Source organism: Lissotriton helveticus, chromosome 4_1 (assembly GCF_964261635.1).
Source record: "Lissotriton helveticus chromosome 4_1, aLisHel1.1, whole genome shotgun sequence".
In the NCBI taxonomy this organism is placed as follows: Eukaryota; Metazoa; Chordata; class Amphibia; order Caudata; family Salamandridae; genus Lissotriton; species Lissotriton helveticus.
In genome coordinates, this window is record NC_136063.1 from 1,885,283,399 (window position 1) to 1,885,308,307 (window position 24,909).

At 43.4% G+C, this 24,909-nt stretch overlaps 1 protein-coding gene across 1 annotated transcript in view; it reads right to left on the reverse strand.

Annotated features, from left to right (window-relative positions):
* Window positions 1-24,909, reverse strand: part of LOC144829413 (sodium- and chloride-dependent neutral and basic amino acid transporter B(0+)-like) — a 545,621-nt gene that overhangs the window by 290,833 nt on the left and 229,879 nt on the right. Inside the window, exons 5-6 of the mRNA XM_078688536.1 lie at window positions 19,156-19,249; window positions 13,435-13,567 (exon numbers count right to left, since the gene is read on the reverse strand). Of these exons, the coding sequence (XP_078544662.1) occupies window positions 13,435-13,567; window positions 19,156-19,249 (227 nt within the window). The remainder of the gene's footprint in view (window positions 1-13,434; window positions 13,568-19,155; window positions 19,250-24,909) is intronic.

Consider the following 24,909-nt stretch of genomic DNA (forward strand, 5'->3'; position numbering starts at 1 on the left):
GGTGTTGTCAAGCTGTCTCCTTGAGTTCATTCCCCTGGTAGACTCGGGCAAATTTACAAGCCCCTCTCTACGACTTTGTGATGTTACCCCACATGCATTTACCACAAATGCTTTTACTCCACAGTTTTTACTCTGCAATACCTTTTAAAACGCAGGACTTTACAATGCTATTCATTACAACGCATTCTCTATTACAACCCAATTACTATTCTAACGCCAGGGGTTGTTACTTTGGGGAATACGTTGTGACAGTTTGCAGTGTAAAGCCCTGCTTTGTAAATGTTTTAGCAGAAGGAAACATCCTTTACAACGCAACTTTGACCATGAAGTGCCTTTACGATGCAACTTTTACAACGCAAACCATTACAACGCATTGCACTGGGGGGCGCTCTAGGATAGGGAATACGTTTAATTTACTGTCCAACACCTTCCCTAGTGTCCACGGGGACTGGAGTTGGAATAGTAAATTAAACTAATCACTATCCAGCACCCCAAAGCGCTATGCGTTGTAAACGTTTGTGTTGTAAAAACCGCGTTGTAAAGGCATGCAATGTAAAAGCATGCGTTGTAATGTCATACATCCTTTAGCAGAGTCAGAACTGCGGGGTAAACAAGGCAAGAGGGGCTGCGCCTTATTTCAAGTCAGTGTTCAGCCAACTAACATTGTTTTTCCATGTGTGCTGCTTGATATACCACACATGAGCGTGACATTAGGGTTTTTCCAGGATTGGTCATGTGCAGGAAGAGACACCTTCCTACACATAAACAAGCATCCCTGGCTCACAGACACCCTTACACTCTGGTGCGAGGGTGCCTGTGTTCACGCAGAGTTGATAAACTTTACTCCATCACCGGGGGACACGCAAGGCTGCTCCAGAATATTGTATATATGGTGCAGCCCTGTGTTGCAGAAGTGGAGGAGCAAGGCGCTACACCTGGATGGCTAATGCCTCTCTCCTCTAATTCCTTGTACATGTCTCCCTCAGTCAGGGTATGTGACAGCCCCATCATTTTACAATGACAGTCTCATTGGATTGTGACACCACATGTCACATGCCATACACTGTCATGTCAGTGTCACCAGCATTTTGTAACTGATCCTTGATCCTAAATTGCACTGTCCATGTCACATTTGATCTTCACAATCTTCAATTATAGTGTAGGTTCCCATGTTTCACTGACCTTGTGTTTCTGAGTTAAATGTACATTGACATAGTCATTAGGACTCATTTTTGTCATTGCTCTTATTTGACAGACAATATGTCGCCAGAGGAGGCCCACAAATTCCAGGTCAGGAAGGACCGGTATCTTCACGTACTGAGGGTGGCCAAGGGATACCCCAACATGGCAAGGAGGCATTGATCTGATGGGGCAGCTGGGAGGTGGAAGTCGGTGCCTGATGTAGTCCTTCGACGCCGGCAGAGTACCAAACAGGCCATACCTGGCCCTTCTGGCGACAGGAGTGGGTCCCGATGTGGACAGGGATTTGCATATCCCCCGAGAAACCACACAGACAAGCTGCTGCCTCAGGATCTGGCACACATTCTGGTGCCCCCCCATAGCCCCATGGACAAGGGACAATGCCAGCTGCTGCACCTGATCAGGTTATGACATTTACCATGTGGGACCGTCGCACAATCTTTGCCATGAACATCAGAGTGGCACAAATAGAATGTGAAATGGCGGATCATGCCACCCACCTTCAACAGATTAAAGCTGCCCTGGGTCTCCCTTGTTGAGCTTTCCGATAGATACCCATCCATCAATGTTATTTATTAATATTAGTTAGTGATAGGTATGTTTTTAAAGTGTTAGGTTGTGTAATTGTAGTGGAGGAATATGTTGTGTTAGATTTGAACACTGTTTTAGTTATTTATTCTCTTGTAGTATTTTTGGATAAGTTTCCTTTTCCTTTGGGTGGGGGGTAAATGTATTTGTTGTTATAAAAAATAAACAAATTACAAAAAAATATATATTTGTGCATGATATCTGTGTAGTTAGTTTATGTTTAGCTAAGATGTATATGTCCTTCCTTCTGATGTGCTTTAAAAGCCCAGGGTCGAGCTACCAGCCTGCTGGTAGATACTTCTGTCTCTCTCTTAGATTTACCTCCAATACCAGCCTACAGGCCTGATAATTACAGGATTATTAGTTATGGTGGATGAAAAGAAAGGACTAGGGGTTACTGGTAGTTCGATCAGGTTTTAATAAATTCCTTCGTATTGACCACATTGCAAAGAGAAATTCCGATATTGCAACAACATAAACCGGGCGGTATCAGATTTTAGGATCCTAAAGAATTCACGATAGTTCCTAATACCCAGGTTTCTACAAAGTTGAATAACTCATTTGAGCCTAGCCTGTTTGTTTGCCGCGCAGAAGAACATTACATGAATTATCGTTTCTTCACTTGGCATCCGGGTCATAGGCAATGGGTTACACCCGCCCACTAGTTTGTTATCGCATATAGCGGGAGTGTCCCATATCTAAATTGCAAAAACAACTTCTTAGCTAGTAACGCTTGTATAGAGTCCAACACCCGCTCAAATTCATAATGAAACCTAAAATCCAGGAACCCATATGTTAAACTCGTAGGATTAACTGCCTACAAAATGCTACTCAATTTGTACTCTTTCAGTGCAATTGCCAAGGTTTTTTAGAAATGGCTGGGCAGGATTCTTCTGGGATGGTCCATAAGTCCTCCCTTCCAATTGCAAGTAAAGAGTCCCTTACAAAGGATAGCCAGGGTTTACTGCCAGCCCCCAGTGATGTCATTACCACTTTTAGTTCCTCCCTATAGCAGCCCAACTCGGGAGTGCTCCACAGCCGTCGCCAATAAAGCAACGGGCATGACGAGATAAGATCCGCTATTGGGAGGATATCCAAGTCCATCCTTAAAGGTACTATATATATACATTTTTACTGTTTTTGAATTCTGGTTGCACTTATGTCTGAAGTGATTTGATGGAGTATTACTTTTCACCTTGTATACAAGTTATTCAATCACAGAACAATCAGGAGTTTAGGTCAAGGGTAGGGACACTCTTTTGTAACGTTTAACATCTTGTGTGTGACTCATAGAGTTGGACAGCACATTGTTGCCCATTTACAACACAATGTAGGAACATGGCCTTGAACAAACACTGACATTGCAACTCTTATCCATCATGGAAATGGATGTATGCACAGTGTTCCACAGATTACGTCCACACCCTGCATATCACATGAGCCTGGCGCAGAGACTATCTACCATGCACACACATAAGCACACTTGCTGCGTAGTGCAGGTGTGTCAGAATTATTGAAATTGGATGTTCCTGTGCATGAAGGCTCACCCTCCTGCCCATGCAGAATGTTTTCAGTTTGTGGATCAAATGTGCACGGCATATGGCAGAACACAGTTCTGATGCAAACAGGAGGAGAGCTGTAGAATTGCTCCCTGTAGTGCCATTGTCATACCCACTTTTCCTAGCTTTTACTTTTGTCATTAGCTCATAGTGATGCCACCCTTGAAATGGTGGTACAACATCTGACTATATGCTAATTGCAGTGCACTACAAATCCCTAAACACATTGCCCTCTCCTTTCACAGTGAGTCCAGCATGATAGGGTTCCTTATTTCCAAGGCATGCATTGTTAAGCCACGGGAAGGGGCTGACTGAGGACTTGCACTTTAGGATAAGTCCCTATTGTCAGCACAACTTCACAGAAACAGACATTGTGTTTCCAATAGCGGGTGGTAGATATGTGCCATTATGAATCTTCATCTATGTGAATATGGTGTGCTCTATCTTTGAATGTTGCATGCAATGACACCCATCACAGCAAGCTTTCTCTACCCCGTAGAGTGTGAGTAGATTTGCAAAGAGATACTTGTTAGCAATGCTAATTGGAGACACTACTTGTGGCATGCAACTTACTTGGACATATTTCCGCACATGCCTATTGCCATCATGTAAGTAGATACAATAATGAGGTGCGCAACCCAATATACCCTTGCGGGTTCGGGCAATATTCGTTATGAACGGAAATTGGACCAGCAAGGGACTTTATTTAAGTATTCTTTGACAGCGTATTAGGACTCTGTTATAATAAATCTGAGCACCTAATTGTAATCAGTCAACCGCTATGCTAATTTAATAACTTCAGATCATAATCAATATATACAATGTTACCACACTAACAAAGTAAATAATGCAAAAACCAGGGTTTTATATTGTCTGAATATTATTATTTACTTTTTCAAGACAAAAGGTATGATTTTTTACAGAAGAAGAAAACAAATTCATACAAAATAGGGTACATACACAGAATGTTAACATCAAATATACACAGTGCAAATTATATAGTTCTTTAGTATATTTGAGAAAGTCCAGACTGCTCAACACAAGATAACATCGTGACTTCAACAAAACAGAAGAAAATCAAAGGATGGTATAATGAATTATATGCAGGCTTGGACTAATTAGTCGACGTTTCGGTCTTTAAGAGATTAATCATCAGACCATCATCAGGACAAGGAATTTCTACATATAGTAGATGACCCTTTAAGCCGAATAGATTCTTATTTTCTACGTGGACAGCGTACATCAAACTATTTGGCTAGTTGGCGACAAAGAAATTGAGTTCTTGTACATCAGAGTTGCTTGAATTATCGGTTGTAGTTCTTTATGTAGTTCACCAATCTACTGAGCGGCTCTTTGTTTTGGGCAAAAGTTGAAAATGCGGCAAAGATTTAATAGCGTAGCACCACAGCACAGTTCTCAAGTCGGCTTGCGGGAAAGTCGCGCTTTAGACCCAGCACAATTTAGCGATGCAACTGGAAAGTTAGTCGCAGACGATTTGAAGGCAGCAATGGTCCTCCTCTCTTCGTGTCAACGAACCGAGCGGCAGTGTTAGTTACTGCTAGTTGCTAGTTGCTAGCAGTAACTAACACTGCCGCTCGGTTCGTTGACACGAAGAGAGGAGGACCATTGCTGCCTTCAAATCGTCTGCGACTAACTTTCCAGTTGCATCGCTAAATTGTGCTGGGTCTAAAGCGCGACTTTCCCGCAAGCCGACTTGAGAACTGTGCTGTGGTGCTACGCTATTAAATCTTTGCCGCATTTTCAACTTTTGCCCAAAACAAAGAGCCGCTCAGTAGATTGGTGAACTACATAAAGAACTACAACCGATAATTCAAGCAACTCTGATGTACAAGAACTCAATTTCTTTGTCGCCAACTAGCCAAATAGTTTGATGTACGCTGTCCACGTAGAAAATAAGAATCTATTCGGCTTAAAGGGTCATCTACTATATGTAGAAATTCCTTGTCCTGATGATGGTCTGATGATTAATCTCTTAAAGACCGAAACGTCGACTAATTAGTCCAAGCCTGCATATAATTCATTATACCATCCTTTGATTTTCTTCTGTTTTGTTGAAGTCACGATGTTATCTTGTGTTGAGCAGTCTGGACTTTCTCAAATATACTAAAGAACTATATAATTTGCACTGTGTATATTTGATGTTAACATTCTGTGTATGTACCCTATTTTGTATGAATTTGTTTTCTTCTTCTGTAAAAAATCATACCTTTTGTCTTGAAAAAGTAAATAATAATATTCAGACAATATAAAACCCTGGTTTTTGCATTATTTACTTTGTTAGTGTGGTAACATTGTATATATTGATTATGATCTGAAGTTATTAAATTAGCATAGCGGTTGACTGATTACAATTAGGTGCTCAGATTTATTATAACAGAGTCCTAATACGCTGTCAAAGAATACTAAAATAAAGTCCCTTGCTGGTCCAATTTCCGTTCATCATGTAAGTAGGGCAATGTTGGAATCTTACTAGAAGGTTGTATTTGAGTAATGAGGGCACGGCTAGTTCACACATGCCCAGTCATCTCACTGCCTAACTGGGACACAGTTAAACATGGACATTTATCATAGGTCCCTCTGTGTATGTTTTGATGGATTCACTGGCCCACAATTTTTGCAGACTTCTAAACCATGCATTGGATTTGGTGAAGACTGTCACAGTACTTAGTCAAACAACCCCCACATTCCATAGATGCCCAGTGGAGGGCCTGAAAGAGTCCTTTGGGGGGAACGTGACTAGAGGAAGGGGCAGATTTCAGTCAGCAGGCTGATTGCAGTATCATTGGGAACAACACACATTTTGGCAGTCCATATCGAGGTCCAAGGTGAGTGTCGCAGTGTGAATCTGAGAACAGAGGAAGCTGATGTTCCGGTGCATGATGCTAAGCACAGATCCAAGGCAAAACAGTCCATTTGGCATAGATGAATGCTACTGCTTTTTTCTTAGTAATAATGCAGAATCATCCACATATTTGTCCTCTGATGCTTCATGTGCCTTCCATATGCATGGTGGTAGATTGGCTGAAGCACTGTGAGGCACTGACACATCAGGGGGCTGAGATGTGGATGTTGAAGCAGTAGCAGCATTCATCTGTGCAAAACCCTGAGACAGCACTGCTGTGATGAGCAGCTGCAGGGCATGAAAGATTCCAGCAACATGTCTTTGGTGTGCAGCTGTGGCAGCCATTTGTGATTTATGCATCTGCTCCATGTTCTCCATGATCATTCGCATGTCACGCAACTCCTTGCTGACATCGCTGGAGCCACTCTGACTGGAGAAATGTTCTTGTCTCTGAGTTAGTACTCCAGCAATGTCAGCCATGGAATGCTGGAGAGCATGGAGTGCACGGTGGGTGGCTGTGATGGTCTGTAGACACGCACGTACCACATCTAATTTGACCGCAAGGCTGTCAAACCCCACCCTCACCTGAAGCTCTACCGCACAACATTGAAATGTCAGATGTGGGTCCTCAAGGTCCTGGAAGACAACTGTGGTGGTAGTTCTTGCTGCTGGGTGGTTCATGCAGGGACCCTTCTTTCGGAGATGGGGAGCAAATGGAGTTGAGCTGGTCGTGGAGTGTGTCCTGGTCGATGGTTGCAAGCTTTTCATCTACCTCATTGAAGAGTGGGGCAGGCTGCTATACAGGAGGCGATGTTTCTCCCTCTGCAATGTAAGGGGCGATACAATTGTATGTGTGGTTCAAGTATGATCATGCATTGGATAAGTTTACAAGCAGACTGCATGACAATGTCCCTTCAGGATGTTTAGGAGATGACTTTTACATGCCTGATAGTGATTCATTGTACATCAAGTATGCAACTTTATAGTTGTACATTATCATCTCACAGTTCACAGGTATGCCAAATGTGAGTGACCAATGTCTACACACATGCAGCACCAGTTATTTCCTCTGTTCAGTAGTGACAGTGGTTCAGGGTGTACTACATTGTTGTCAATGTTGATTAGCTCAGATGTATGTGTCTGTGAACTGCATTGTGGGAGAGTCACCCCTACTCAGTACACCTAGATCAGTTTCAAGATTACTCATTTTTGCAGGGGTGGATTGCATGGTACCACATCTTGCTGTTGGCAATGCAACTTGATTGTTGTTGTGCCATGATTAGAGCTATCCCACTGTTGTGATCTGGGTTGATGTGATGTGCCACATGATGTGGGCAGGGAAGTATGCTTGATTTGACAGGATACACACAGTGTGGATGCTTGTTCATTCTGTTGAGTCAAAGGGAGTGATGACATCTTAATGGATCCATGTTGATCTGGAGGTATGGTACATCTTTGGTTTTACTGCCCCTTTACCTTTCAGTCGATGACCCGTACACTTATGCTCATTTCCAATTGTGAGATGTTGCACGTTTGAGGAAATATGGGGCTTGACAGAGTGTGACCTGCTCCTTTAAGGATGAACTCCACACTCAGCCACTTGCATGTGTGCTGACATTGGTGGTGGCATGCTCACTCATGCACATAATCAGTCACCTTCGCAGTGCATTCTCATTTTGTCGGAAAAGAGATGCAGCCCTGTGCAGACAAATTGTATGTGCATGGTGTTGAAACAAGGGGGGCCATTTTGACACCCTGCCACATATTCAATCAATGTGCCCCTTTGTTCTTTCATGTTGCCCTAATTTTGTGGTTGGATATAAATATTTGACTATATTTAGAATTACTTTTCTGTGCAGATTTCCACGTCTGTGAGCCCACTGAAATGTGTCTTGCAATATATTCATTGACTGGGGTGATATGTGTCTATGCCTCCAGGGACAAGGGTATCTGGGACAAGAGCTGCAGTCATTGTGGGTGTGCACTTAGAGATATTTAATTGTGCATTAGTGACATTGGGCCCATCCATCACCGTCCCCCCAGTCCCTAGTTGTTACTCACCCTGTTGCTGAATTAGTTGGTCATGTTCAGCAGTGTCTTGTCCCTGGACTCCAACACCCGACTCCTCACTGAGGACACCTGTTCCTCCAAATCATCCAGCTTCTCCTGTGGCACTGGAATCCCACCTCCAGTCTGCAGTGCTGCTGTGCGATTGGCCAACAGTTTCGCCTTGGTCTTGCAATTAGCATCATGCCAGCGCTTCTTGCAGCTGTTCACTGTCCTCCTCACCTCTCCGACAGCATTCACCTTGGCAGGGATGGACTGCCATATTGCATTTTTGGTCCCCAATGACACAGTGGAGGTGACAAAGAGCTGGTGTTGTTTCTCTGTCACCTCTTCAACCAGGTCCTAGTTTTCCTGCTAGCTGACCGGGTCTTCCTCTTCTATTTCCCTTGCCCTCTCCTGGGTCTCTGGTTGGTCGGCCTGGCTGTTTGGAGGGTTATTGTCTCCTGCAGTACTGGGTCCAGATTTCTCCATGGTTATTCTGTATGTGTATATATATATTTTTTCTGTTTGGGATACTTCGCAGGCGTTATGTAGTCAATTTTCCCGCCTAACGTGAAAAAAGTGGCGTCACGCTACTTAGCGTGCAGTTCCTGGCCGCTTACTGGCCTGTCGCCACTTTATTCATGTTAGCGGCAAGATTTTTATTGCCATAACACTGTTGTTAACGTAAACAATTTCTGCTGTGATGACAAACTATCGCCATGTAGTGATGGCTTGTGAATACGCTGCTAACATGGTGATAGTTTTCAGCTGTACACGGCGGTAAGAAAACTGCTGCTAACTAGCATTACCGGTAGTTATCGCCAGTCATGTACATATGGCCCTGAAAGTCTTTGGTAATAAAAAACTGATTAACACTGCTTTTTAATCCACTTTGCATCGCATGAGTGCCTGTGCGGATCTTTACTAAATCAGGTCCTCAGTCTATGGTCCACACTACATACACTGAAGCAGCTTGATTTCACAGATTCTCTTCTGAATTTGTACACACACCAACAAAAGCTCAAGATAGTGCTCATGGTTGAATATACTTCCAAACTGGAGTGTTAGATCAGTTGTCGGAGAGAGAACCAATTTTGCTACAAATATTTAGTGGCTGATACAGAATTATGCAGGTTTTCTATTTGGAAAAACAGTGGTAAAAGTTACTGACTAAGATAAATGCTGGTAACTCAAAGAACTCTGAATCTAATGATGCTTAGATTGCAAGACAGACTGTGATTAGGTTCCTGAGGCGGAAGCCGGGAACGGGAGATATCGCATCGTTTTAAATTGTTTATAAAATTGTTTTAAACTGCTGTGTTACTTACTTGGTCCTGTGGCACAACATAATTAATTTTAATTCGTCCTGTGGCTCGCACTGCTTGCAGCATTCACTCTGCCCCCACAGCAGCCGACTAGGTGCTGCTTCGAAACTCTAGTTAACGCCGCCATCTTGGGTGAGTAGAGGGCGAGCTGACTAGTTGCTCGGCCCTCCCACCTCCCTAGCATAAAATGCTCACCTCTCCTAGGACGCTTACCTACTCCAGGGATACTCTCCTTCAGCACAGACAGACCCCATGTGGTTTAGGAAAAGATAGGGGCTGGACGCCAGAAGGACCCTTTTCTTGTTATAGGTGTAAATATCAGGCTTATGCACCACACACTACTAGCAAATCACATAGCCATAATTTGGTTGAGGTACATTCTTATCCTAATTCTGCCCTCCCCTCTAAACGTCATGTTAATTCACATAACCAGATAAATTTGCACTGTCTTCTGGCTAATGTCAGATCCCTCCCTAAACATGCCACTGCAATTTGGGATCTTTTGAACGACAAAAACCCGGATATATGTTTCTTTACTGAAACTTGGATCAAACCCTCAGCCACTCCGGCAATTGCTCTGGCTCTCCCGCCTGACTTCCGAATCCAAAGACTGGATAGGTTAGAAAGAGCAGGAGGGGGGATTGCAATTGTCCATAAAGACACACTATCGGTTACGATCCTTGACCAACTAAGCAATGATTTATTTGAATGCTTCATTTTTAAATGTGATATACACCCCCAACAGAGTTGGAAAGGGCCTCTGGTCTATAGGCCACCCGGTCCATTGCAAGATTTTAATGGCCGTCTACTGGAATTTATTTCCCCTCATATTATTGCCACACGTAACTTTTTACTCTTAGGGGATTTTAACATCCACAGCGAGGAATTAGAGAACTTTGATGCTGTGACCTGCTTGGAGGAAATGGCTTCTGCTGGTCTCCATAAAATTAATAATGCCCCTACTCAAAGCTGGTCACACACTAGACCTCATTCTTTCCAACTCCCAATACGTTTCATATGAGGATACGCTTCCGTTGACCTGGTCCGACCATTCTTTATTGCCTTTTCAATTGAGCAGCCCCTCTATTACACCCAGCTTCACGCCCATTACGGACAGATGGTATCGACCGTGGCATAAAATTAATACTGATCTTTTTATAGCCCCCTTCATGACCTGGGACACAGACACTTGCCACCTCAATGTTGACCAACAATTATTGCATTTTAATAACATTATTTCACTCATCTTGGATGACAATGCACCACTTAAGCCAGCAACCTATGCCCATACACTCACATCCTCCGATTGGTACTCCCCGGCCCTTCACGCCGAAAAGAAGGTGTGCAAGAAATTGGAACGCACTTGGCGTTTACATAATAAGGATATTGATAGAGACAGGTATAAAAGCACCTTAGCAGCATATCATAATAACATCAAGAAAGCGCGAAAAATCCACATTACCCAACAATTAGAGCAAGCTGGCTCTAATACCAGGACTTTTTTTAACATAGTTAAATCCTATGCTAATCCCAAGGCATGCGAGACTGTGGAATCTCCCTCTCAGGCGCTGTGCGACAATGTTGCGACATATCTTACCCAGAAAATAGACTCTATCTATCAAAAAATAATTTCGGCCAACTCTATTCCCTCGCCCACGATGACTAATACAGTTGATACACTGGACACCCCTCGTCTCCTACTCTCCTTTCCCCATCTCTGCCCCCTGGAAGTCATATCCCTTTTAGACAAAACCAAATCAGGTTCCCCCATGGACATAATACCGGCTAAAATCGCCACCAAGTTCGCAATACAGCTTGCCCCCCCTATTTGTACCATTCTTGATAATTCCCTTAATAGTGGTTACCTCCCACCTACCTGGAAAGATGCACAAATCATACCTTTACGCAAGAATCCCAAAGCTCCTATCACAGACCTCAGCAATTTTCGTCCAATATCTCTTTTTCCTTTACAGACCAAACTAATTGAAAAGCACATTAATAAACATCTTTCGGAGTTCCTGGAAACTTCACAACAGCTTGACTCCTCTCAATCGGGGTTCAGAGTCAAACATGGCACTGAGTCCGCCCTTACTGAAGTTACGGACAACATTCGGATGGCCATGGATTAAGGTCAAGCAGCACTTCTTGTGCTGCTTGACCTATCAGCGGCATTTGACACTATTTCCCATCAGATCCTATTGGAGAGACTCCAGGAGATAGGTGTCAGAGGGCTTGCTCTGCAATGGCTCACCAGCTTTCTGATGGATAGGACACAGACAGTCACTATGGGTACTTTTAAATCGGCCACGACAAAAGTCAGCAAGGGGCTCCCGTAGGGTTCCTGCCTCAGTCCAACCCTTTTTAATATTTATGTTTCTCCGTAGGCCAGACTGATGTGATTATTAGGATTCACCCCTATTCCGTACGCAGACGATACTCAGCTCCTCCTGACATTTGATAAAAACAATCCAGACATCAAACTCAGATTTTCTGAAGGCATGAAGTCTATTGCCACCTGGATGCAGGTTAATTTCCTGCAACTTAATGCGGGCAAATCAGAAATCATGCTGTTTGGAGGAGCTGAAATCTGCTGGACGCCTACATGGTGGCCGGACGAATTAGGCACTGCTCCTACCCCTAAAGAAGCGGTCAAAAATCTTGGTGTCAGAATAGACCGCAAATTGACTTTTGAGGTGCATGCTAATACCACGGCGGGCACTTGCTTTTACATACTGGGTCTCCTTCGCAGGATTTTCCCCCTCCTTCCTACCTCCACTAAGAAAACGCGAATGCAGGCCCTAGTTCTCAGTGGACTAGACTACTGTAATGCCCTCATGGTTTCAGCTAACAGTGTTTCCATAAAAAGACTACAGGTAGTCCAGAACACTGCTGCCCGCCTCACTGTCGATGCCCCTGCTAGAACTCCCTCAGAACCTCTCCTGAATCAACTCCACTGGCTCCCCATATTAAAAAGAATAAAATTAAAAATAGGCTGTATGATCTACAAAGCTATCAGAGGGCAAGGGCCTATATATCTGACTTGCAAACTGACCCCTTACTCCCCCGTGCGATCACTCAGGTCCAGTTCGGAGCTTTTGATCACTATCCCTAGGATAAAAAAGGCACGCAGTGGAGGCAAAGCATTCTCTTACTTGGCTCCGGTGTTTTGGAATCACTTGCCGTTACATTTACGGGCTTGTCCCAGTTTGACCCAATTCAGAAAGATGTTAAAAACGTATCTCTTCTAATTCATGGCCCTGTGATGCTGTCAAAGTTCCAAGGCCGAGATACCCTCATGGGTGATTCAGCGCTATATAAATCAATAAACATAAACATAAACATGCAGATGGCCTTATTTCAACTATTCAACTTAGTTAGGTACTGTTTCTTTTCCAATCCAATCCTCAATCTCACTAAAAGTACTACTTAATATAAATTATTATTTATGTATTTAAAAACGAAACAACATATTGCATTTCAATGATAATCTATCATTCCTTACATGCAACAAGAGATGGATTGGTGGCCACAAATCAATGCTTGTGACTTAGCTGATGTGTGTTCGGTAAGCTGTTTTATGTGAATGAGTACAGCAACGACTAACATACATCTGAATACAGTATATGGCAAAGAATATACAATGAACTGGTGCCGCACAAAAGTACGATCATTCCCCATTTGAGGTGCACATACACAATTAACAAAGTTATAAGGTTAGGCCTGGTACAGTTAACCTCCGATGCCATCATTTTAGTATTATTTTTAAAACTTGTGCTGTTATCTTGCAGACAGCAATATTTGCACGTGCTATTACTCTGTAAATTGCTTACATTCCCATTGCCTAGCTTACCTTTCCTGAGGATTTTATTCCTTTGCAGAGAGCTGCTCCAACTAGAATCCATGCCAGCAAGAGACACAGAGCAAGGTACCAAACAATCTGGCCAGTCTCATCCATTCCACTCGATTGATGTAGTGCAACTTTACTAAAGCGAAAAAAAGAATAGACACATCACTCACTTCTATGGGCTTTGTCATTAGCAAAACCTTGACACTGCAATGATAAAAAAAAGCAAATGGGGCGGAGCACAAACATTTTTGGCTAGTATTATTGAATTTCCTTAGTGGTAAGGCACTGCTTGCCCAAACACCTTTTACAAATGTATTCTGAAAACAGGATTCCACAGGCCTCATTTATGGGGAATTGGCATGTGACAGCAAAGCATGTTTTCTTGCTGCACTGCCCTATGCCAATGTGAAAAGACAGGAATACACCCTATTTATGAAACACAATGCACTCCTTTCTGTTTGCTCTGGTGCACAATTTGCTGCCCAGCACCAATGCAAGAACCCTTGAACCATGGTGCATTGATGTCTGTATTGCAATCAGGATTGTTTTGTGCAGGAAGGGACACCTTTGAAAAACGGAGAGAAATAAAAATATTTCTCCTTGTTACGCCTACTCCGGAGAGGTGTAAGGTGTTGGCACTGCACCAAGTTTACACGAATAAGTAAAGCAGGGACGATTCAAAATCCATCTGTGTTGAGTTGAAAAACCCACTGTAGCGCCCTCTGCAGCAACCATGGAAGACCTCACTGGTGTCTTACTCCATATCTATGAAGCCATGCAAAGCCACGCAAAGTGATATGGTTCAGAGGTTTGCGCCAGTGTGTAAGGTGTGACAAGAAATCCTTTATTATGTGGCATTTTGCTGTGGTGGTGATGTGTTCTGTTGGTTTTTGTGCTGATGTGCTCTTGTCCTGATTTGCTTGGTTTTATCGTGATGTTCGTATTGTGTTTTTAACTGTTTTCTTTCAACTGTGTTATTGTGTTGCTTTGTCCCTGTTATTGTGTTGTGTTCTGTTGCTCTCTTTAGAAATGTCAACAAAAGCTTCTACATTTCAAGCCAACAGCAGCAAACCATTTACCACTGCCTAAAGTGGTAAAGTGGCACTGCTACAACTCATCAACTATTTAAAACATGCGTCAGCCCAAAACTGTGGCCAAGAACACGTTTTAACCCAGAACTCCCAGTGCTCCTTTCATGAGATGCTGCCCAAGATGTAAAAAGGTTAAGTACAGTAAAAAGTCAAACAGCAAAAATGAAATTGTATATCTTGGACATACATGTAATTTATCACTAATTGGACACATTGCCTACACATATACATTTTATTCATTTGATTAAACAATAACATAGATGGATATAACAATTATCAATCAATCAATTAAATCAACCTAATTTCACAATATTACGTATATTTGCAGGTACAGCTCTTGAAATGGCCTAACTCATATACATTTTCAGACTTACATCATGTAGCCTGACTGGTGTTTAAACCGCTTGGCTGCCGGGCACATTCCCCTGCTGTGCTGGGGGGAGGGGGGGACACGCACAGCGCCCCGGTGCTCATGACGAGCTCAGCTCGTCATGAGCCATGGTTCTCGTGTGCTTATGACGAGCTCAGCTTGTCACAACCACGCCCGTTTAATGGAACGCTCAGCACAGCAGGGGAATCATCCCCGCGTGTGAGCGATCCAATGGTCATGACGAGTTCAGCTCGTCATGAGCACACGGGAACCGTGGCTCATAACGAGCTGAGCTCGTCATGAGCATGGAAGGGGTTAAGGAAGTAATGAATAAATATACATGAAGCAGATGAATTTTCAGCAGTATGACGATTTTGTTTTTTCAGAAGTTAGACTAAGGGAGTTTTATATTTTTGGTGAACACGTTCCTAATTATTGTTGTAGCTTTTACTGCATTTTCGGTTAATATGGCACTAGAGCAGTGATTTTCAAAGTACTGGCCTGAAGCTGTTTTGGCCCTCCTGACTTTTACACGTGGCCTCCTTGTCACCAGCAGCACTAGGCTGCTCTTTACTTGATTCAGCAATATTATTAAATAGATGTTAAATAAAGGGGCATGTCTTCATTTATAGGTTAATTGAAATTAAAGAAAGAAAGTAACTAGGGTGTCCTGCAACGCTTAATTTTAGGAGCACCTTCTTACTAAAGACATCTTGCAGCAAACGTGCAAATGTATGATAAAGTCTCTAGAAAATAAATTCAAAAAGTGTATTTTATTAACATACAGACATGTTTCACTTAGTACCTCAGATGTATTTGTTTAAAAGGAATGGTTTGTTTTCAAACATAAATTTAGAAACATTCTTGCTTCCCTCCACTCTCGAGGCAAGTCAGTTGCTATGTGCACCCTTTCAGTGGCCTAGTTTGCTAATATACATGGACAACATTTTAGTTTATTAAATCAAACACAGGATAAGGTTTTGTACAGTGCACAACCTGAAGTCATGTATTTTGAGGTCCTCTTGTATGTGATATCCAATCGATCAATCAATCATTTCTAAAGCGCACTACATAACGGCGAGGGTTCTCAAGGCGCTGTGGGGGGGTGCTACTGATCGAACAGCCAGGTCTTGAGTATCTTCGTGAAGGTCAGCAGGTCTTGGGTCTGTCGTAGACTCAGTGGGAGGGAGTTCCATGTCTTGACGGCGAGGTGGGAGAAGGATCTCCCACCGGTGGTTGTTCTTCGGATGCGCAGGATTGTGGCGAGTGAGAGGTCGGCGGAGCGTAGCTGGCGGTTGGGGATGTAGAAGGAGAGCTGTCTGTTAAGGTAGGCTGGGCCGTTCTTGTGGAGTGCCTTGTGTGTGTGGGTGAGGAGCTTGAAGGATATCCTCTTGTTGACGGGGAGCCAGTGCAGGTTTCTCAGGTGGGGGGTGATGTGGCCGTGGCGTGGTATGTCGAGAATCAGTCGTGCTGAGGCGTTTTGGATGCGTTGTAGTCGTTTGATGAGCTTGGTCAGGGCTCCCACGTCGAGGGCGTTTCCGTAGTCGAGTTTGCTGCTGACGAGGGCCTGGGTGACTGTCTTTCTTGTATCTGTCGGGATCCATCTGTAGATCTTAAGGAGGATGCGGAGGGTGTTAAAGCAGGAGGAGGAGACGGTGTTGACTTGCTTGGTCATTGAGAGCGTTGAGTCGAGGATGATTCCCAGGTTGCATGCGTGGTCAGTGGGTGTCGGGGCTGCCCCCAGTGCCGTCGGCCACCAGAAGTCATCCCAGGCTGAAGGGTTTGAGCCGAGGATGAGGACCTGCGTCTTGTCCGAGTTTAACTTCAGACGGCTGGTCTTCATCCAGTCGGCGACGGCCTTCATTCCTTCGTGGAAGTTGGCTTTGGTGGTGATGGGGTCATTGGTGAGGGAGAGGATCAGATGAGTGTCGTCGGCGTAGGAGATTATGTTGAGGTTGTGCTGTTGGGCTAAGAGTGCGAGCGGGCCATGTAAATGTTGAACAATATCGGGCTGAGGGAGGATCCCTGGGGTATGCCGCAGATGATCTCGGAGGCTTTGGAACCGAATGGGGGGAGGCGGACGCTCTGGGTTCTGCCGGAGAGGAAGGAGGTGGTCCAATCCAGAGCCTTGTCTCAGATCCATGCAGCATGGAGGCGTGGAGGCGTGCGAGTAGTGTGCGGTGGCAGACGGTGTCGGAGGCGGCAGAGAGGTCTAGGAGGATGAGTGCTGTGGTAGCGTCGTTGTCCAGCAGGGTCCTGATGTTGTCGGTGGCGGCGATGAGGGCAGTCTCGGTGCTGTGGTTGCTGCGAAACTGAAGACAAAGGAGGGAAAGTAAAATAAAACAAATGCCTGGGACCACACATTTAGTTTAAGAATAGAAGCCGGAATTGACCCCAGGTTTTCTGGTTTCAAATTGTACAATTCAGCTACTACATGTACAAGATTTACTTCGCATACACCCTCCTTACCCCCTCACTTCACCAAGACGCTACTCTGTTGGCATCAAACGAGCCCTTGGCCACACCACAGACCTTTTGGGCCCTGGGGTTATGTTTGCAGGTACCCATGTACTGGAGCAAGCTGTTCATATTTGTAGGAATCCAGTCTGCTGCAGCAGAAAACTAACCATAGTCTATGAAAACACATCATTTTAGGGGTTATTTTTTGTCACCACAAAAATCGTAAAACTTGTACAATTGCTCAGTATTGGTGTTTAATGAAACCATTTAGTCTTTCTGAGTGCATAACCCATGTCCGTTTCATTAATCTCAGCAAAACCAGTTGTAGCTGGCAAAACCATTTTTGAAAAAATGTTTGTGGAATGGGATCCAATATTTCAAGTGCCTCTGCCAATTGAGTAACTTCACTTGGGTGGTGTAAATGCATTGAGGAGTTTGAAAAATTATATATAAAAAAACTAAACATAGCAAAAGGCAGGATTGCTTTGTGCAGAGAAGGGACACCTTCCTGCACAAAAACAATCCCACAAGGCCCTTTCCTCTTTCATGAAAAGAGGACAACATGGGAGTAGTACAGATCTGACTCTTTCCCAGGTTTACATCACTTTGTAAATCTGAGGCAGCCTTGAATTCCATGGGTGTTGCAGGTGAAAACCCACCGCAACACCCATGGAACGCCTGCAGGGCACAGAGTAAGCTGAGGCAGTGATTTGCTCTATATCGCCTTACTCATGATTTATGAGGCCACTCAAAGCCACACAGGGAGGCTTTCCATGGCTTCAAAAATCTTATTACGAGCCCTGCGTCATGCATGTACCACTCTACGTGGTGCAAAAGTGACACAGGGCTCTCATAAATAAGCCCCTTAGATTTAACCAAAGCATTCTTGCCTGAAATAAATATAGCGTAAATTTAACTCATAATGCAACTTATTTGTGATTTTTGCTGCCAATCCACTCTACCATGTGGATAAAAACATACTTTCATTTTCAGTAAAATGACGTTTAATGTGTTTTCACAGACAGGACAAAGACCTTCACAGCAATATTAAATTGTTGTTTCAGCACAATTGTACATGTTGATGGTTTTCACCTGTTTTAGCAGATTCACATAACATATAGCAATATTTGTTGTAGAACAGGTAGTGTCCATGAGAAGCTCCATGTTGTAGAGTTATGAGAGATTTTTAAAATGTATTTCCGTTGAACTCTTTCACTCTATTTAATTCTGATTGGTCTATTTTGTGGGAACCATGTACATCTGTACTAAATGTAATCCTTTGTTCAGAATCCTATAAATGTACCTTCTTTTTGGATATATTATGGGCCTTTTCTTACTGTCTTTTAGAAGCAAATCAATGCCAGATTGCTCGCTCATGATATACTGTATATTTTGCAGATCTCAACTTCACTATATTCTTTGAATGATTCTGTACTACAACTGAGCTTTTTACTCTGATTTATTGAATCATTGATTTTGATTGTATTACTTGATCTCTCCATGCCTTAATATCTGAAAATAAACATTGAAGGGTTAGGACTTTTCTGTCTGTCATTCTTGAAGACCCACATGAATTCTAGATGTGTATGCTGATTTTGTCATTTAGAGTGCTTTAAAGAGAAACAGGTTCAGCAAGAAGCAGTAAAACTGGATAGGGATACACGCATCTCCCTCTCCATCAATCGCGCAAGAGAACAAGGTGGTGCGCTACATTACCTGTATACAAGAAATTCTTATCAAGAGCGATTTTATGTATTATTTTATTGGCATATAAAATAAATGTCAAATAAAATGGGTAGTTACGTCCAATACTGCTGGCTTGGGAGTTCCAGTCCTTCAGAGCTGTTTCTGCATGACATATTTCCCATCACATGAGTTATTGTTTCATTACATAGATCTGTATAAAGAGAAACATGTTTATGTGCATAATTTAATGTTTAATTCCTGTCAATGTTTATATATAGCATATCCCTTTTCATTAAATCCATTACATTGTAATTCCAGTTTTGTTTCATGTTGTGAAGAATGTGTATTTTTTATGTGTATTATTCATTTTACAGTAATGTTTCAACCTAAACTTGCTAACAGTAAGTTTGTATAGGATAGATATTGATGCCAAGATCAACGTAGCCAGCTGGATGAGGGACAGCTGCCTTAAACTCAACTCTGACAAGACATAAGTACTGGACTTTGGAAAGAACACCTCCGTCTGGTGGCCAGCAGAACACCCACACCAACTGACCAGATACGCAACTTAGGCATTGTCCTTGACAGTGAACAGACCATGAAACGACAAGTCAACACAGTCACATACTCCTGCCTCCACACCCTTCACATGCTCCTCAGAATCTTCAGATGGCTCCTAGTCAACACCAGAAAGACCGTCACTCAAGCCCTCGTCACCAGCCGCCTCGACTACAGCAATCCTCTCTACCCCGACATCTCCACCCCGCTCCTCAGAAGACTTCACACCATACAGAATGCCATAGCGATACTCATCTTGGATCACTCCAAACAGATGCACATCACCGCCCACCTCAGAAACCTCCACAGTATCCCCATTCAGAAGAGATGCCAGTTGAAGATCCTCACGCATGTTTACAAAGCTCTCCTTGATCAAGGACTATCAACTAAACTTCTTTACACCTGCAAGCCACCTGTAATCCTCCTCACTTGTCCATGCACACACCCTACATTTGTCGCAGTCGAAGCTGAGGCCGTTCCTTCTCCTACATTACAGCGAAGATCTGAACAACCTGCCCCATCATCTCCGAACCGCAGCCTCCCTGGCAGACTTCAGAAAGAAACTCAAGACCTATATTTTAAATGGAGACATCATGTCCACAGTGCCCGGATACCCCTACCGGTGACAGTACTGTGCTATACAAATGCTGATTGATTGATTGAATGAGATTGATATTGGGAACAGAGGTAGGTGAAGCGGTCATAGTAGTGGGCCAATTTTGGAGTGTCCTGTTAATGCGGGCTGCTTTGGAAAATTGAACTTATGTGTTGAGATGTCTGAACTTTGTCTTTTATAAATGGGAATATATGGATGCCTGACATTTGCTCCTCACAAGACAAAATGCATGGATGATTTAAGATAAAATATAGAGGGAGCAATCCCAAGGTAAAATATATTGTTAACCACAAGGGTAAAGAAATATACAAGTGAGTGGATTGTACATATTATTTGCATGGTATTTGGGAAATACCCATAGCAGGTTCATCAAGCGATGTGTCAGCCAAAGATACAGAAGGTGGACTCAGGGCGGAAATTATGTTAGGTTTTGGAAGATCTGTAGGTTGGGTGAAGCCAAGTGGACCATAACAGTCCCATGGATTGTTTTGTAGGCTCATAGGCTGGACTTCACGGAGAAGTGCATGAGAGTGACCACCAAAGGTATGCCTTTGATGTGGCTGGAAAAAGTGTTTTAAGGGAGAATAAGGCTGGTTGTGAGTGGAGTCTGCAATAGAAACAATAGCCCCCCAAAGGATGGACTTCCTACAAGCGAGGATGCAGAATCAGAAAGTACACTTAAAAGAGAATGCAGGAGTATCATTAGGGAGACAGAGGGCCAGATGTACAAACATTAGGAATACCAATTTCCTAATCGCAAAACTCTCCAAATCGCAATTAGGAAATCGGTATTCCTAATGTATAAAACTCATTAAGTTTAATTTAGGGATTCCTTTGTGGGTTGCAAATTGGTTTACCTCATGAATATTAATGAGGTAGTTCACAGTTTGCGACCCATTAGGAACCGCAGCCATCACATCTGTGATTGATTTTTAATAAAACAATCTTTTTTATTTAAATTCAGCATATTTTCTTGAAAAAGAAATCTGGATGCATTTAAAAGAAAAAAAATTAAACCTTGAAGTTTCATTTTTTAAGAGTAGGCAGTGGTCCGTGGTAATTATTTGTATCCTACAGGACCCCTTACCCATTGCGAATGGGTTACCACCAGTTTTAAACTGGCTGTAAGGCATTACTGTTTTGCAACCGGAATTCGGTTGCAAAACAGTAATGCATACCGTACCAATTCGGTATTTGGAAGGGACACCCTAAACAGGCCCCTTACAAATATCGAATTGCAAATGCAAAATGCAATTCTATAACAAGTTACCAAATCAAATTTAGCAGCTGTGTACATCTAGCCCTAAATTCACAACTTAAAAAGAGGCATGCATAGGATGTAAGAAAAGGTGGTATGTTTTGATGTCCAAGTCTCAGTGACTCTTCTAAAGTTAATGAAAGAGAGAGCGAAATGTCAAAGCATCTGTAATAAAATATTGTTTATTTTTACTTTTAACTATTTGACTGGTTTCTGTAGATGCAGAATTAGTTTTAAATGGAAAGGGGGTGGGTTATATAGACTGATGATCTTGTTGATATTTATATGGGTGGTGAAATGAAGTTTGACAGAGGTAATTTCCTATGGCGGCAATGAAGGTATAGGTTGTAGTGTAGCTAATTGGAATGTGGAGAGGTTCATGGTGAGGAGAGGGGAACCAAGAGTTTGTAATTAGTCGTATAATTCTAAGTAGGGAACATTAGAGAGGCATCATAAGCATTGTCGAAGTGGTGATCATTTTGAGTTAAGTATAATGTGAATGCAAAGGATGGGAGCACCTCTTCTAATAAAATACTCAATATATAGCTCAAGAGTACGCAACGGGATATTCCCTTACCTAAAACCACTCTCTTGCTGCCTGTGACCACAAATTAGGGCCTGATTCTAATGTCATTCAGAAGGGCTCTGAATCGGATTCGTGTTTGCCGAATCCGATCCGAAACCCTTGTTTCTGGCCGAATTGGACACACTTCCCAATGACCAATTCCATTGCCTGGAAACTGTTAGGGCTCACTGAATTGGTTCCAAAAGGAATTCGGGCAGATTGCGTCTTTCAGAGGTGAATCATCCAGCTCTATGGACTCGGTTTTCCGAGCGAGCAAGTACGATGACCGATTCAGAGAGCCGTTCCGAATCGCTTTCTCTGTAAGAAATCGGCTGCCTGAATTGGTCTTTAGGGGCCCATAGCAGGTCCCCCTTCACCCGGGGCCCTTTGAATCTGAATCAGGCCCGTGGGGGTACCCAGGGGAGCCCCCCTTTCCAACCATGCACAGTGTGGCAAGCACCATGGGGTGCCCGTCACAGGTTGCAAGGTTTTCCCTAGCCACCCCTTTCTTCAATGGGTGTCTGTGTTCTCGTTCGGAACACAGGCTCCCATAGAAGTCAATAGGAGCCCAACCGACTCGTATCCGGAAGCATCCAAATGCATCCAAATTGCTCGGTCGGACTCCCCCGAGCCGAGTCATTCGGAGAGCATTCCGGAACGGATTCGTTGGAATGCTTTTCGAATGACATCAGGCCCTTAGAGTCTTCCACTTACTACAGTAGTTCCTAAATCTCTGGCTTTTCCATCATCCACAGGACAAACAAGAATCACCCATTAAAAATACTGACTGCTGCCTCCACAACAGTCAAGAAAACCAGATGCTTTCATCTATTGCTGCCTGTCTGAAGAATGTGCTATCCCAGTGGTTCTTAAACATTTGATATCTGTGGACCCTCATGAATCAGTCCTGTAGGCGAGGACCCCCTGCAAAGTAATATCTACTATTTGAACCTCAAACCACTACAGAAATAAAGAAACAACTACGCATCAAACAAATACACAAATTATGAACATTTTATTTAATTCACAGAATTTTATTGAGAAGGTTGGAATTTCAAAAAGTTCTTTTTTTTCTGAAAGACGAAGCAATGTGCACACTTCTGGCTTTTCACTTTGCCTTTTTTGCTCACAATGCATGCTTTCCTTGTCAGTGCACATCAGTGCTGATTCATTTGAGGCCACTAGTCGTCTATACTAGATTCTTTTTGCTGTACTTCCACTGCTCTCACAAATCAAGATAAGGATACCAACCTAACTTGTACCTTCCAATTTCAAATTCCTTTACATTATAGAGTATTCAGAATTTTTAATTTTGCTTTCTTATGTATATGTACTTTATTAATATTTAATTTGCTAAGCAGTTTAGGACCCCCCTAGTAAGTTTCACAGATCCAATGGGTCCGTGAATATCACATTAATGTGCTGAATCTTAGACCATTCTTTGAGGTCCCTAAATATTTCTTATCACCTATTCCCTATGATGGTTCACAGTACCCTACATGATGCATAAAATATTATTTGTTTATTCGGAACTACTGCGGTCCCCTCTTGCACTTCTTGATGCCCTAAATAGATGCTGCCTCACTAACTTCCACCATATTCCGTCCATGCGAGTGGACCCTCCATCTTGGGAGGAGAGTGGGCTGACACTCTAGCTACTCAGGACACTGGCGCAGGGCGCCATATATTTCCGGATGGTGCGAGCGCCAAAGGCAAGCCCGTCTGCACCCGTCCGCGCCAAGAAAGCGCTCAGCGCCAGCCACGCTGCCTGTTTGGGCCTCAGGGGGGGGACGGGGACCTTAGTCGGGAAGCGGGCCTCATTAGATATTCCAGAGAGTCACTTCTCCATCTAGGTGAGTCCCCCGCTGATAAAGGAACTTTTAGGCTCCTTGAATCAGCAACCCCCTTTGGAGATTTTCTGAACAAAAGTTTGCTAAGGTGCACTCCTCAATGTGAGGTCCCTGCCTAAGCATAGTGCAGAAATCCAGCTGTTGTTGCTCTCACATGAGCTCGACATGCTGTTTCTGAAAGAAACCTGGACTAGCCCTGATTGTGAGGTCGATCTTGGTTGGGCTTGTCCGCCAGGTTACAAAATCCACCACCAACCCAGATTAAATGGGAGGGGGAGTGGAGTTGGAGTCATCTTTAAAGATACCTGGAAGGTAGGGACCATTGACATGTATATGGTTGCTGGTGTGGAACTTTTGGGACTGACCATAAAGAATGATTCTGATCTTATTTTCACTAGGATCATTTGTTATAGGCCTCCCGGGGCCTTTAGCACTCAGCAGCAACAATCATTGCTAACTACCCTTACTGATATGGCAGCCACTCACCACAAACTAGTAATTCCGGGAGATTTTAATCTGTGGCTAAACGGTTCTCTTGACCATGAGCTCCACAATTTACTTCACTCCTGAGAAGGTCTCGGCCTCCATCAGCTGGTCTCTAAGGCCACTCATAAGGCTAGGCATCTCCTTGACCTTATTTTCTCCAGACCCCTCCTTCTGCATATTGGCAAAATTTTGCAGATGGATTGGACAGATCGTTTCTTGATTAAAATCTTTGCTGAGCTTAAGACTCCACTGACTCAGGTCTCACGCCCCCTGACTGAATATACTAGCGGAGACTGGAAGACTCTGACACGCTTGAGGAGTTTTGGCACTGTGTTCAAGGTTGGGGATAGTTTCTCTCCTGATATGCAAGTCACGTTAAATTACTCCTCACTATGCCAAAAAAACACCTCTACACTGGACTCCTGCGCCCCTCTGAAAAAACGTAGATGTAAAGGCAGAAACTCTGCCCCTTGGTTTAACACCACACTAACTGATCTTAAATTAATATGTAAACAGGCTGAGAGGAGATGGAGGTGAG